General features: G+C 41.6%; 1 protein-coding gene across 5 annotated transcripts in view; it reads right to left on the reverse strand.

Annotated features, from left to right (window-relative positions):
• Nucleotides 1-1,343: 1,343 nt before the first annotated feature.
• The window catches only part of c36h10orf71 (chromosome 36 C10orf71 homolog), a 38,630-nt gene continuing 23,396 nt past the window's right edge, over nucleotides 1,344-16,577 (reverse strand). For 4 of the 5 annotated variants that reach the window (XM_067972615.1, XM_067972613.1, XM_067972614.1 and 1 more), the window contains 2 exons: nucleotides 10,570-10,667; nucleotides 1,344-5,518 (listed from right to left, as the gene is read on the reverse strand). In XM_067972615.1, the coding sequence (XP_067828716.1) occupies nucleotides 1,555-5,358 (3,804 nt within the window). In that variant the 5' untranslated portion in view covers nucleotides 5,359-5,518; nucleotides 10,570-10,667 and the 3' untranslated portion in view covers nucleotides 1,344-1,554. The remainder of the gene's footprint in view (nucleotides 5,519-10,569; nucleotides 10,668-16,577) is intronic. The other variant, XM_067972617.1, reaches the window with a different exon arrangement.

The following is a 16,577-nucleotide window of genomic DNA, read 5'->3' on the forward strand; positions in this document are numbered from 1 at the left end:
CTAAACATCTCTGCTTCTCCACATCTCTCATCTCCTTTAAGACGTTCCTTAAAACCCACCTCAGCTGTCGTAATGACTTCTTCTTTGCCTTGGTGTTAATTTTTTGTCTGATAACGCTCCTGTGAAGCGCCTTGGGACATTATACTACGTTAAAGTCACGATATAAATGCAAGTTGTTATTGTTGAACATTGATTATCAATGGGCTATTTGACTAGGGAGGACATCACAGTTAAGCACATATTTTGTCCTCACCCAATGCCTACGCAAGTGCACCAGGAGTTTCTGGATAAAGATCAGAGATGGTTCTTGCTCCCCTTCCCAGTCCAGCTGTGACCAATTGCAACACCTGCCCCTCTCCACCACTGTCCCAGCTGAGATCAGTGAAGACAGTAGAGACCTGAAATTTAACGAGGGCTCTCCCAGTCACCCACTATAATCCCGGGAGAAGCATGGAACCCGTAGGAGAAATGGAGTAAAGAGCTGAAAATGGCTACTTACCATATCTGAAGTTCCAGTGGGAGATTTGGAGAAGTTCCTTGGAATTTCAGAGCCCAGAGATCAAACCTGGGACCTCACTGTTGTTTATGGCTCAATGCTGCATCACATTTACCTACTCAGTCATCAGGAAGTGGGTGAGGTTTGCTCATATATCATTTCTTAATTCACATTATTCTCCAAATAAATTACAATCTTACTATTATTTTTGGCGCTATCGCATTCTTAAAAATTTAAGGAAATAATTTCACCATGAATCATGTTTGAAGTATTGCATAGTGGAAATACATTCAGCAGGGACTCAGAACTCAGAGTATAGTCATTTAGGGGTTATATAGGTTAGCTTTCAATAGGAGAACCACAAGTGCATTTCAGTTGACACAAATCTAAGCAGTATTAGCTTGTGTTTAAATTTAAGATGCCCGGATTGGGGGTGATTTGGTGAATAAATATTGATATCCTTTGGAGAGGGTGTTCAAATTTCTCAGGTGTAGAGTTGGGCTCATGGAATTGGGGCAAGGTCTATAGAATGGTGCCAACACTTGATGATAGAAGACATGGCAATACATCACGATCAGCATGGCACTCCTCATTTAATGAGCTCAAACCAAATTTAAAAAATAGTATCACCTTTTACTTCAGCCAAGAACAACATTCCTTTTGTCAAAACCACAAGTTTTAACTACCAGTGGAAAAATATCACTACTTGTATCCCTTGAGAAAAAGCTAAAATAACATGAAAAGAAAAATCACAGAATGCATATTCCCTATAAAGCTGGAAATATATTACATATTTTAGTCAGCCACGTGGATAATCCCACCTATTATCATTAAGAAATGATTCATATTTTATACAACTTTTGTTTCTTTATTTGATTTTCCAATCTTCGATGCCACATCTAGTTTAACACCTGAATATTTGCAAACCACCATACAAAGCAGTACATGTATGAAGCACTCCAGTTGTCATTTCTGAGTTACTCTATAGACATGTATATAGTCTTTAAAATGCTGAGATTCCTTCAGTACAGAGTTACCACAGCTTTCATTACCTTTTGCTAATTGTTTTCTATGGCAATATCCTCCAGTTCCCCAGTGACAATTAATTCCAAATTAAGGTGCTCTGGTTGTAACTGACTGTTCATTGCACTGCACTGTGTCTCATTTTCAATACCTGCCCTGCCTTCAGTGTGAGGATCGTAAAGTGTCTCGATATATGGTTGATTTCCTTGCTCCTCCGTGCGCCTCAAGTCAGTGTTAGTCCATTCATTTAAAGATTCCTCCTCTTCTTGTACCTCCAGAAGAATTGCAGGTGCTGACATTTGAGAAGGAGGCGTGATGGTTGATACTGATGTTAAAGGAAAGGACAGAAACCCAGGATATAACACGTAGGAAGTATTAAAAAAATCTATTGAAGACACACTGGATGGGTTTTGACCTGTTGAGGGTATGGACACCTGGAAGTACTTGCCAGTTTCTGGATCATACAGTGTCTTTGTCTGTACTTGGACAGGGATATCTACAACAAAGTATTGACCAGATTCAGGATCTTGAAGTAATTTTCGTTGGCTTAATGGGAACGAGTGTACGGATGCAACTGGCTGTGCATTATTTAATGCCATGATGTTAGGAACAGCTGGAATAACACAAGAGTCGAGTTGCACTGTAGGTACCGGAGAACAAACAATGGGCATTGGTGACGTGGGTACACATGGGGGAGACACTGGCACGTTTGAGATAGTTGCATCAGTTTCTGTGTCATCGCTACCTGGTTTCTTCTGCTTGCCATCGGTCCTTTTTCTCCTGGTGGCCAATTTTTTGGCTCGGCGCAATGCTTTTTCAGACTTCGGAGGAACAACTGGAGGTTTTCCTGCTGCTTTTGAATCAAAACTGCATGCTGATACTGGCCGTGGATTCATAGCGACTGAATTGCCCATAGGCATCTCCTCAGAGTCAAGTTTGTCATAGTCTAGGTTTTCTTCTGACACAAACATGATTGGCGTTTCCTTAAACGTATTCACATCAGCATCCTCAGATACTGTTTTGGGGACAATTGGCTTCACAGTTTTCATTACTGGGGACGTTTTCGACGCGTTATCTTTGATTTTAAACAAAGTGGGTCTTGGCGAATTTGCGACATTATTTCCTGGTCCTCGTACTTCTTTTTCAGGTTTTGAAAAAATGCTGTAGAAGTTTTCTTCGCTCATGTCCAAGGAACTATTGTCTTTCATTCTATTTTCTGTTGACATTTCCTCTTGGAAGTTACTTTGATTCTCATCCTTCTTCTCAGAGTTTGCTGCTGGATCACTCAATGCATAATATTGCAACTCACTCTTATCAAAATCTTTGTTTTCCTCAGCTGTGGGGCGACTATTCAGAGAACTCCTCTTGGAGTTGCCTTCAGTGCACCCCTCAGTCGAGTGGTCAACCATCACTTGTTCTGTGTCTCGATAGTGATCATCACCTAAGACAAAATAGGATTGACTGGATGATTTAAAATCCTGCGTAGCTTTGTCTTCTCTGATAGAATGGGAAGATACCCTGTTGCTGGACACATTCCCTTCCATCTTTGGCCAACAAGTATCTTCTGCTCTTTTTGATGTCAACAAATCGTCTTGTTTTTTGAAATGATTTTCAGTTGGGCAGTTATCTTTGTTCAAGTGGCTGAATAAGGGACACTCAGGTTTTCTGTTGCGATGGAATTTATTTTGTCTTTCTTTTGTATTTTCTTGCACCATCTTTGTTTCCTCTGGGCTATCTCTTGCAGACCCTGATTTTTTCTGTAAAGTTGATGAAGGACAATCTGTTTTCTTCTTCACATTCAATTTGCTCGGCTGATGTGCAACCTTTCTGTCCAGGTCCCTCTCTGCATGAATTTCTGTTGTTACCATCGCAGATCGAGGCCTCGTATTTTTTGTTCGCCAACTAGGATAACTTCCGGCTTCTTTCACCGTTTGTGGTGATCTTAAGTTGAGGTAGTCATCGTTCTTCCATGTGTCTGGATCAGCTTCATGGTTTATTGCAGCTTTACTGAGACACCGAGCAGCGGGTGTGGTAACAGGCTGTTTGTCAGATGTTTCCTGTTCATTCGAGTCACTCATATTGTTTTCCCCAATACCTAGCCTTAAAGGAGCAGATGACGTTCTTTCACTGGCTTGTTTTATGTTTTGGAAAACGTAGTCCTTGTTTTTGCTTTGCTCAGAAAGGCTGTGTGGAGTAATAACAGATGAGTAAGTGGATTTTACTCGTTTCCTGACATCTTTGAGATTATATAGCAGGCTTGAGGCCTTGGATTTATAACTGTCACGCAATTGGTAATCAGTACTTCCTTTCATTTCATCCCCCTGATTCACGGGAAGCTGAATGAGAGGAGGTGTCACTACAATTGTCTGGTTTTTTGATATTTCTGTTCCATTTGCATTGTGGACAATATTTGGTGTCAGAAGCTTTGAAATACTAAAGGAAGGACTTTCAACTCGAGGAATCTGTTCAGCCGATGTTGCAACTTCTTTAACATCAGCCGTAGGGTGACATTTTGTGGAGAGAACTTCTCTACTGGTAATCCCTGTTTCCATTTGCTTTTTATGTAGTGGATTTCTTGAGTTTTTCCACAGCTGAAAACTTCTTTCCTCATCCCCATTTTCTATGGCACCACAACTATTCTTTTCAGGGCTAAATGTCTGCAAACTATTGCCTTGCTCTTGGCTTTCTTTGACGCCATAATTATTCTCTTCAGACATAAATGTGTGAAAATCTGAATCTCTGCTTCTGGGCGAACAGTTTGCTGGTTTCCGTGTTGTCGTAGTTTTGACCTCATTTGGAGACTGTACGGGTACCAATGAATGCATCCTTCTGCAAATGAAGGCATTATCACACAAGTTCTGCGTCTGTACACTGGACTCAAGGTTGATGTCAAGTTTCTCAATATGATCATCATTCTCAAACATAGATTTACTGTGATCGTGCCAGGATTTGAATGCACTGCATTCACTATGAAGGAAGCTACTCTTTGAATCAAGTTTCTTCACCTTGTTGGCTTTTACAATCGGACTTTTATCTAACTTTTTACTAGAATGATTAAGAAATGTCAAGTTAGAGGGGTGACCTTGCTTTCTATAGAGTGTGGTTTTCATATTTCCCAAAATATTGGTTTTGCTGTCCTTTTCATGTGGAAGTTGTTTCTTATTTACCCAATAATTTTCTTGACAAGAAGCAGAAAAGCTTGATAGCTCTTTGTGCATATTGGTGATAGCTGATGTATCCCATCGTGCAATGTGTTTAATGTCATTTTCTTCCGGTATTTCAGAGTGTCCACTCGTAGCTTGTTTTGCACTCAACATGAGGTCTCCTGTGAAATCTCTATCACTTTGATCAAATGCTTCAATCAATGAAGAAACTTTTGAGTTTTGTTTACTTGGTTTCTGACTTGATCCAACGGTTTCACTTAGGAAGCCATTTCCTGTGCTACTTTTGGCATCTTTTTCTTCTCTGACAGGACATTGTACTGTTGATTCCTGGAATGTTTCAGGTAATTCTTTTGGCTGCCTTTTGATTAGTTTCGGTGACTTATTACAGTTTTTCAATTCGCCTGTAGAATGCTTTCTCCTTTCTGAACTTTGAGGGCCACTTGCATGATTCCCGCTGACAACTGATGACGAACTGGGAATATCCAAATCATCATTTATACCTTCTTCTGCAACACACAAGCTCTTAAAAGCACGCTCTGTAAGACTACTTACTTCTCTATCCGCCTCATCCAAAACGCTTCCAACACTTGACGTATCACTGAAACCATCCACGTGTTTAGAATGTCCTTGCATGATTCTTGTTTTAGCTGCGCACCTGTTATCCAAAGAGTCCATAATCCTGGGCTGTTCACCAGAATCTCTTTTATCGGCAGATGTACGTTCAATTCTACGTTCCTTCGTGTTTCTAAAATATTTGGCTTCGTACTTAAGATTTCTGAAGCTTCCTCATCCTTCACCCATTCAGATCCCAAGTCACGAAACAAGGATTTCTTTCCTGTGCAAAGAAAAATATTGTTATTTTTTTTAATTGTACACTCGGAAGCTTTATCTTAGTCTGAGTTAAAACTGTGGATCAGGTTGAACATTCATCACCATTACAATGATTCAATTAAGCAAAACTGCTAGCATCAGATCTTGTACGCATTCGAATTTTGAGATACAGGAAAATTGAGAATGGAGATAAAACAAAATGCTGTAGATGCTGGAAATCTGCAACACAATTGAAGATATTGGAAACACTCAGCAGGTCAGGCAGTATCTGTCGACAGAACACAAGTCAACATTGCGGGTATAGAACCCTTCCTCAGAACTGAAAGATATTACAGAGGAACAGCATTTAAAAGGGAACAGAACAACGGAAAGGGGGAAGGTGAGGAGAAGGAGAACACACAATGTCCACAAACACAGGGAAATAAATCGAATGACCTGCAAAGGTTGAGAATGGATCATTTTGTTATTTTTCGATAGATAGCCCACCGATTCTAGGGGTAGGGGACACAGTCTAAAAATTAGAGCCAGACCTTTCAGGAGTGAGATTAGAAAACATTTCTACACACAAAGGGTGGTAGAAGTTTGGAACTCTCTTCCGCAAACGGCAATTGATACTAGCTCAATTGCTAAATTTAAATGTGAGATAGATAGCTTTTTGTCAACCAAAGGCATTAAGGGATATGGGCCAAAGGCAGGTATATGGAGCTAGATCACAGATCAGCCATGATCTTATCAAATGGCGGAGCAGGCACGAGGGGCTGAATGGCCTACTCCTGTTCCTATGTTCCTATGACTGATTTCACACTAGCCGAGAAATTAACTTGTTGGAAACTTCAAATTGTTTTTTTTCATAGAAGTGTAAGTTAAGGAATTATAAAGGGCATTTGGCCTTTCCAGGTCATTTCAATTGAACGTAGAAGACATTTTGACCATATATAAACTGATACACATCTACACCTATTCACCAGGAACCCATTCAGCTACTGCTTGACATTTCAACACATATTGTACATTTTGTTCATAATTCTACCATATGAAGAAACTCAACCTTAACTCATGGTTTCTTGATTTTTTTGTGAATGGAAGTATTAATGAGTGTAAATCAAGTCTTGCATCCAATCTCACAAACCTTGGCTTAAGTAACAGTAAACATGTATTAATTTTTCATTAGCGTTTAGATAAGTGGAGGAGTTAAACCACCTTTGCTCATTTAATTGATAAAAAAGCATATACATGGGAAGGAGAGTAGAGGGCTCAATCTGTGGCCAACTTGGACTCAAATTCAGATCTACAAACTAAGGCACAAAATGATATCTGACCTTAATTAAATCTTAAAATGTACATTTCCGTGACTGGAAATGGTATAGTCCATGGGTCAGGTGAACTTAATATGGATTTGATTTTATCTTAAAATCAAGATCAGATTAATTAATCTTAATCTCAATCCGATTTCCTATAAATCTTAAGAGTTAATACTGTGCTCCCCATAGAGAATCACACTTTCAGGAAGCATGGTTAGGAGATCAGGGCTACAATGTTACAGTCCTATCTCTGACCTGCGCTCTCTTTAAGGGCTAACTGGGAGCACTGTGTTAGCCCTTTCTTTTCTCTCCAGAAGCCTAATGCTCGGGGGGTATAGTCCCAGAGGTGCTGGCCACTCTCCAGTATCTCACTCGAAGGGCTAGTCTTCATGGTGTTGATGAGTTATTCAACCTCGGGAGGATGGGGGAGAGATATGATAGCCAAGTCTTATTCCACCCTCAACCCGACATCCACACAGGGGTCACTGGACATATGAAGATAAAGTGAGAAAAGACCATCAGGTCCATCCATGTTCACCCTATCAGGTAGACAATGCAATCTCCTTTATCATCCTCTCCAACCACTAGTAATGCTAAGACTTTGTGGGATGGCCAAATCCAACGAAAACTGGGAAATTCGTCCCTGTCTCCTTAAGGCAATCAAGCAAGCTTCGAAGGCCATGTTAAACCATGATGCATTATTAAAGAAAGGAGAAAGAAAGGCTTGCATTTATATGGTGCCTTTCATGTCCTCTGGGAGTGACTGTTAATGTGCACTCACTGTTGTTACGTAGGCAAAAGCAGCAGCTAATTTGTGCACAGCAAAGTCCCAGAGTGAATGACCAGATAATCTGTTTTTGTTATTGGTTGATTGAGGGAGGAATACTGACCAGGACACTGAGATAACTTCCTACTCTTCTTTGAACAGTGCCATGAGATCCATTATGCTCACCTGAACAGGCTGATGGGGCCTCAGTTTAATATTTATTAGTTGTACTTAACTAACCCACAGATCCCATATATCTCAATTTCCTTCGGAATACAGGGATAGGAATGGAAAAGACCATTTCTATCTGTTGGGCCAGTCCCAAAGCTCACAGTAATCAGGGAAAAAAAGATGGAATCTGGGTTGGCTAATGTTCTCCTCTCCCTAGTCCTCGGGCACTGTGGCTAATAGTAGCATTCGTTTTTGTCCCTCAACTAATATCAGCAAACTCACCACCTAATTCAATACATCAGATTGAACTTGGGACTATCCCAGTGTGAATGGCTCAGTACCTCACTGGGAAGTGTATTTACCAATAAGTCATCTTCTTCTCAATCTTAAACATGTTCTAGCACTGTCGTAACTATAGATGGGGGTGGCATGGTGGGTTAGACACTAGCCTTTCATCTCTGGAACCTGTGTTCCAAATCCAGCTCAGACAGATAGGATGTATGTTTTCTCTGTCTGCTGGCTGTAAAAGCCCTATGTAAAGTGGGTTTGGGCAGTTCAATAGGCTCACAACATAAAACTGTCCCTCATTTGGCAGTAATCAGCAATCGCAGTGTGGCTGGTGTGGGAAATAGGAAAAATGCCATGCAGGTGCAGCAAGAGGTGCTTGACTTAATTGAGAGTTGAGACGTGTTGTTGTGGCGGAGTAGAGGGAGCTTTGCTTTGTAACTAGCTGTAATAGGTGTACTTGACACTGAAATGGAAAGAGTTCCATTCCACAGCACCAATATCCCTCACCTTGGTGTGGATAAATCCCATATGGAAATGGACATTGAAACAATGGGACTGTCCATTTAATACATTCCCTATAACAAAACAAGACCTTGAAACCATGGAGAGGGGAGTCATTTAAAAATAACCTTTTTGTTTACGAGATGGGTTGTAGAATGTTCTGTAATTTTCTATCTGCTGTGTAATTGAACATATCTGAATTGTTCTTAAACATAGATAGAAGCAATAGAAAATATGAAGCACGATTTGAATGGGAATTACTGTGCAATATATCTAATGCTATTCAGTATAAACACATATAATTTAAGGTAATTGGTAAAAGAACCAGGGGGGAGATGAAGAGAATTTTTTACACAGCGATTTGTTATGATTTGGAATGCACTGCCTGAAAGGGCGGTGGAAGCAGATTCAATAATAACTTTCAAAAGGGAATTGGATAAATAGTTGAAAGGGAAAAATTTGCAGGGCTATGGGGAAAGGGCAGGGGACTGGGATTAATTGGATAGCTCTTTCAAAGAGCTGGCATAGGCACAATGGGCTGAATAGCCTTCTTCTGTGCTGTATCATTCTATGATTCTATTATATAATTGATGTACACTTCAGGTTGTATAGAAGATAATCCAGTATATTAGTTTTAGAATACAAATCCTCCTTTTCAAGTTACTTTTAAATGGTTTATATGTTAATGTACAATTCACACTTGCATCCTATCAAATATTTTTAAGCGAGATATTTCTGAATCTTACAAAATGACCTAGGGTTTCATGCTATAGAATCTTACTTTTGTCTCTTTCCTACATTACAACAGTGACTACACTTCAAAAGTACTTCATTGGTTATAAAGCGCTTTGGGAGGTCCACAGGTCGTGAAAGGCGCTATATAAATGCAAGTCTTTCTTTCTTCCTATATTTTTCTCAATAAAGTGAGATATATCAACTGCATGAATTAGTTGAATAGCTTTCATTCAACCTCTTTAGCAGGAATTGTCTGCTGACAACTGCCCTGCCAGTAGAAGGCAGAGTGGTCCATAAAGTACAGTATCTCCTTACTGACTGCTACTTACTGAAGTATCAAAGTACTAGACCAGCTGAAAAAGTTTTGAAAGCATAATCCCTGAAACTGAATCTGTCTCTCCTAGTTACTGGGTCGGTAACGCTGATGCACTGCACGTAATTAAAACAGATGCCACAGGTTCTCTGCGCAGTCTTCTTTGGCTCTGTCAGTTTAGGACACCACATTCCTCCACAGATAGGTCAGTGATTTAAGTCATTCTGTAAATGTGGGCCCTGCAAAAAAATTTTCCCCCCAGTCTGGCAGGGCTCCCTCCAGTGGCCTGATTGAGAACAGCTGAAATTCTCCCAGATCAGCAATAGGAAGGTTCTAGTCCTGTTGCTGCTTGAGCCAAAAGCGCAGATTAAATGGTATTGTGCCTTCATAGCTCAAACATAATTTAGCAGGACTTACCCCTTAGTTATATGCCTCCACCCACCATGCCTTCATTTGTATATTTGGTGTCAAAAAAGGTGCAATCGAGGCAACTGTAACAAGGAGTATTTGGAGAAAGAGTATTGGCATGGCAATAAGAGAGTCATAGATACCTCATAGCTTAATGCACACTCCAGCAACCTCAGGTGAGCAAGTGATAATTACCTTCTCTTGCCTTCCTCCGAGATGGAAGGTAAACTTGGCCCAGTAGACTGGCCATGGTTGTTGCCATTGCCATTCCATGGACAACCAACAGGCGGTTTCAGAAGCTTTTAAAACTCAGCTGAGTTGTGCCACATAGATTTCAAGGACAGGCTTCGAACCTGAGCCCACTGAATTTGGCAACCAGCACAAGAAGTGATAGTTATGAGACCTTAAATTTTTCAGATCTTTCAATTTATTTTTCAATTGTAAATGAAAATATATATAATTTTTAAAAACGCCTTGAAATGTAAAGGATACATTTTTGTTTTAAATTTAGTTGAACAATAAATAGTACATATTTTTACATGACGGAGGAAAAGCCTTGGCCTTAAACATACCTGCTCTGTTAGCTGAAGGGCCTTGTGTGCATTCCGACCAGGTTCCTGTACTTTTAAAGCCTCCTGACACACCTTCATTTGGTCTCATTGCTGCCCATCTATAGTGAGAAGTTAAATTTAGTGCAATGAACTAGATACTTTGCTAGTAAACTTTGATTAAGCGTAGCTGTGACCTTCAGCTATTTTGACATTACTTAAACTCTCTCAGCACGTGGAAAGAGACCAAGCCCATTATTAACATCAGAAATGCTGATTGTAAATTAATACGTTAGACAAAAGTGATCACATCCAATCTTAAACTGATCTTTAATACTCATAAAGTATTATAAACATAGTAGTTGATGATTGATGTTTCAAATGATTCCATATTGGTGCAGCTTCAAAATGGGAGAAGAAGCAGAACAACTTTGCTTTTAGTAAAGGTAAGTCATGCTTTTCTTCCCTCTTGTGTTTTGTCCTCTTTTCCTCTGTCCTCTCTTTAAGGCCGTGCCTCAAGCTGGGGTAGAGTTCCACAGGCAGCAGGAGTCCTCCCATACCTCACCCAAATAGCCAGTTCTCATACATAGGCCGAAGCAGTGAGTTGCAGCAGGTTGTTTGACAAAGAATGACATCGTAGTCAAGCTCAGTTCTGTCTTCACCCGATGATTGCACACAATCACTTGAGGCCACTGGCAATGGGAACGCGGCCTACTTGTTTCCTTCTCCCTAACCTAAGGCTGACCTGGCTGGGATCAGCTAACCTTGAACAGATCAAGATTGAAACCTGGGACTTTCCAGATCTGTATGCCTCAGTTGTAGCGGCATAATTGCAATATTGCTTGCTGTTGCCAGGATAGCAGGATAAAATGGTAAGTAGTGTATTATTGCACATAGCTCATACACTGCTCACATTATTATTTGGCATAGTTTGCACTGCAGTCTCTAGTCCTGGAAAAGTGCCAGTTGATGTGTAAAGTGGGTGGAGTGAACGTATTAGATGTACAGTTGGTGTGTAGAGTAGATAGAGGCTGTAGTAAGTGTTAATACAATGGCTTTGTGCAATGACAGAGACTTGTAGGTTCCCACACTAGGAACTGGTAGGTACCTCGGTTATGGAGCCTTTGGGCTTAATCTCATAACTTTGAGTTCGAATTGCATTGGAAATCAAACATGTCGATGCAATGCAAGTTGAAGTCCAATTGTACAAAGATTTTAAGTGAATAGAAAATTTGACTGCAGCTGACTGTTCCAATCCTGTATCACTGCTGACTTGCTAATTAACGAGAATATTAAAATGTTGTTTGGTCCTTGTTAGAGTTATTTCACAGAGATGTGTTATTAGGAGCCCCAACTCAGTTCCTTTTACTAGAAATGATATTACTGGCACACCAGAGTCTAGTTTTCCCCAACTCTGCATCCAACGGGAGACATAATATATGGTGATGGGGATTCCCCAGCTCCATAGATCCTTTAGATAAAGGGAATTTATCAGCACAGTGAGGTTCTGTTGTGTTCAAATCCCTTTATGGCCTAGCCTCTCTCTATCTCTGTAATCTTGTACATCCCTACAACCCTCTTGTCCATCCCCCCGCCCCTTCATTCATACCACCGTTGGCGGAGGTGCCGTCAGATGTCTAGGCCCTAAGCTCTGGAATTTGCTCCCTAAACCTCTCCGCCTCTCTACCTCTCCTCCTTTAAGACGTACCACTTGGACCAAGCATTTGGTCACCTGTCATAATGTCTCCTTTGGCTCCATGTTAATTTTTGCCTGATAATCGCTCCTATGAAGCGCCTTGCGACGTTTTACTACGAGAAAGGCGCTATATAAATGCAAGTTGCTGTTGTCTCACAAGTCTGGTTACAAAGCCTGTTACACAAATACCTTGTGAAAGTGCAACGTAATTATATTACAGACTGTGTGCCATGAACAATCTTCATTATCATGCATCAAGAGAAAACCCTTTCCTCTTAAAGCCACTGGGGAAAATATCAGACTGAAACCAGACAGAATGCTCCTTACTACCAGATGCTACCTGCTGCTGTGTGATTCGGGGCTGTTCCTGGCTGTACCAGGCATTAGCATTGCCAACAAACTCCCTACCCAACAGTGATGGCACCCCATTTATATTACAGCACACGCTTCTAATGCTAGCTGTCCCTTCACAGACAGGGCGGTGAGACAGTGAGGCAGTGCGCCTGCCTCCAGAAGCACTGAACACCGCCTCGCAAGACTGCCTGCCCTTGGAAACCAACAGTTGCCAGCGGCAAACGTAAATGGCCGACGCCAGCAGCTGTTGCCAGCTGTTGTCACCGGGTTTCAGCCCAGCCATGTAGGCTAAGAATGTGATTTGAACATTGTTTTTTTTTCAAAAAATATACTTTATTCATAAAATTTGCAGCAATACATACAATACAGTTGTCATATCACATTCCAAATGTAAACCATACAGATTATACAATTTGCAGGTTACATCAAGTACAGTTCAATGAACACATTGGACATAATTACAGTTCATGACACTCTAGGGTGCCTCATTGCATCACAATCAATACAGGTGATTCATTACAGATTCATTACAGGTACATTACATTTCATTACATCAGTTTGAATTTTACATTCTGCCCAAGGGAGTTTTTCCCTGATTTCAGCCCCTCGGTATTAAATGGCGGGAAGGCTCTAAACGGTTGCCTTTCCCCACAGAGCCTTTGCAGCGGCTGCACCCAGCTTCAGTGCGTCCCTGAGCAGGTAGTCCTGGACCTTAGAATGTGCCAGTCTGCAACACTCGGTCGAGGACAACTCCTTGCACTGGAAGACCAGCAAGTTTCAGGCAGACCAAAGGGCGTCTTTCACCGAGATGATGGTCTTCCAGCAGCAGTTGATGTCTGTCTCGGTGTGTGTCCCCGGGAACAGCCCATAGAGCACAGAGTCCTGTGTTACAGAACTGCTTGCGACGAACCTGGACAGATACCACTGCATCTCTCTCCAGACCTTCTTTGCAAAGCTACATTCCAGAAGGAGATGGATGACGGTCTCATCTCCACCGCAGCCTCCTCGGGGACAGCGAGCAGTGGCGCTGAGACTCTGGGAGTGCATGAAGGATCTGACGGGAAGGGCCCTTCTCACCACCAGCCAAGCTAGGTCTTGGTGCTTGTTTGACAGCTCTGGCGATGAGGCGTTCTGCCAAATGACATTGACAGTCTGCTTGGGGAACAAACCGACAGGATCCACCATCTCCTTTTCCCGCAGGGTCTCGAGGACGTTACGTGCGGACCACTTGCTGATCGCCTTGTGGTCAAAGGTGTTTTTCGGCACAAACTTTTCCATGAAGGACAGGTGGGACGGAACGGTCCAACTGGATGGAGCGTTCCGTGGCAGCATGGCCAGGCCCATCCTTCGCAACACTGGGGACAGGTAGAACCTCAGCACGTAGTGACCATTGTTGGTCAACGCACAGCTCCTGGTGACTCTGGGGAGTCCATAGTCGGAATCATAAAAATAACAAACCTTGTGCGCACTCCAGTCATTCCAGAATTGCTGTGATCGCCGCCTCGGAATATAAGTAGGGTTGCCAACTCTGGTTGGACGTATTCCTGGAGGTTTCATCACATGACCTCCCAGCTTAAACTGCCCCGCCCGATCAAAGAGCCTTTCTTCCCCCATCTCTGATATTTTTATAACTTATAAACGAAAGTGTTTGAAGAAAATGAAAAAAAAACACACAATGTTTTTAACGGCCTTATGATTTTTCTCCTGGGTGTTGCTCACAGCAGAGATTAATCTTTAATTCCTGGAGACTCCAGGACAAACCTAGGGGGTTGGCAACCCTAAGTATAAATGGGGCAAATTCTGAACATGGGGGAATCACATTATTTTGTAGAAGCACTTCCACTGCAAGTGGCTCGCCAATATAAAGATTGGCCCACATTCCACACACAATTAAGCAATAGATAAAAAATGCCAGTTCTCATCTCTGATATTGTTTTATCTCGTTGGCCGGTTTATTCATCGTCAGCTAGACTCCAGTATCTGTTAGATTTATACTGTGCCATTCTTTACGGTATCCTAAACAGTCCTTTTGTACATACAAAATTGATAGGCAGGAAAAGACCAGCTGGTCCATCAAGCCTGCCCCACACACCATGATGGCTGGAGCATCATGGCTAAACACTTCTTCCCATTCATACCCCACCTCGCACATACTCCCGCAGCCATGTAATCTCCCGGGAGAGGCAAAAAATATATATAAAAGAGGGCTTTTATAAGTGCATTAGGGTGGAATTTCTAGGAGAGTTCTCCTGATCTTCTGCCATAATTTCAGTGGAAGATTTAGAGAGCCTCTGCACCAGTTCAGCCCCATTATTTCCCAACAATGTGCCATGTTTTAGATAACTACATGTATTTTGCAGATCAATTGTGCCAACACCTGGCTGAATCAGGCATTAAATTGGTTGGTGTTCATGATATCCCTACAGGCCATAGTGTAGCCGCCATTTGCAAAGACCGAAACCAGACAGGGGAGTGTGATGGGGTGACCCTGATAACATCAGTAATTAATGCTTTTCCATCGTAAGACAGAGAAGTAATTGAAAAGATGGATTTTTTTAAAAAGGATGTGCAGTTCACATCCTAGATGAGTGGTAACCCCACTGCAGAAGAACCTTCGACAAGCTCACACACAGCAGATTACAGCATAAAACATGCAGATAAGAATGACATGATAGGGGCTCTATTCACCTTATATGTCCCTCGCCTTCTAGCATTAATAACGATGTGCCAGTTCTGATGAGTTAATTTTCCCTTTAAGAGGACTGAACCACACCAGTGCTGGTATGGAGCCTAGATTTTTAAAGGATGATCATGAATATCACTTCAGTACAATGACATGTCAGTCTCCACACCAAACTATTCATGCAGAAGCTGTTTAAAGTGCTGTGATGTGTCACAATACTGAGGCTTCCAAATTGTGACTAATAGGCACAGCAGGCACAGCTAAGTTTGCAAAATGCAAGTACTTGCAGTTATCTTGATTGAACGTATGCTCTTCCAGGTATTGAGGCAGACCACGTTACTTAGATAACCTGATAGAGTTGAAATATTAGATCTAAACACTGACCTGTCCACAGCTAATGTATCCCCCAATAATTGGTGTGTGGCTTAGGATTATGGTTTAGATCATGAATGCACAGCACAACAACAAACAACAACTTGCATTTATATAGTGCCTTTAATGTTGTAAAATGGTCCAAGTCGCTTCACAGGAGCGTAATCAGACAAAAATTGACACCAAGCCACACAAAGAGGTATTAGGACAGGTGACCAAAATCTTGGCCAAAGAGGTTACTCTATATATTTGGCTGTAAGATTAGAAATTTATGGTCTCAGTTTGGAGCTAAAAGTAGGGGATTCACCTCATAAATGGGTCAAATCCTCTTCCGCATTTCCTTGCTGCATGGTTTAATTCCCAGTTATGAAATTTCAGTAAAGATGGCAGGATTGTAGTCAAAATGAAGCATCATTCATGCCTCTGAAGGTACCTCAAAGATGGCTACCTTCCCTTGCCCTCCGAGGGCAATGGGTCAATGGTGGAAAGCATAAACAGATTTTTCCCCTGGCGGTTGCTATCGAGGCCATTTAATTTTGGCCAGGAGTTCTCAACCCATCCACACAGACCAGAAATGAGGATTCCACACTGCCTGTTTGCACCTTCCTTGACGTCATGGAAAGCTCAACTTCATAATCGTAAGATGCTGAACGCAACTTGCATCCCAATTTTTCTGTTGTTGCTGTCGGTCCCCAAATCCGCTTCACCCAGAATATGAACGGGAAAAATTGGGAACAGAGGCAACAGCATCAAATTGTGGGTTTTTTGGCCCACATAACAGAAAGTAATTTAATGCAAAAGCACTCTGAGACATTTCACGACAACATATATATGCAAATACATTAAAAATTCTAAAACCATGTGGGCTCAGAAGAGGAACCTGTCAATATTTCTTGGAATAGGTCTAAGAGGATACACTTTCCTACA

Source organism: Heptranchias perlo, chromosome 36 (assembly GCF_035084215.1).
Source record: "Heptranchias perlo isolate sHepPer1 chromosome 36, sHepPer1.hap1, whole genome shotgun sequence".
Taxonomy (NCBI): Eukaryota; Metazoa; Chordata; class Chondrichthyes; order Hexanchiformes; family Hexanchidae; genus Heptranchias; species Heptranchias perlo.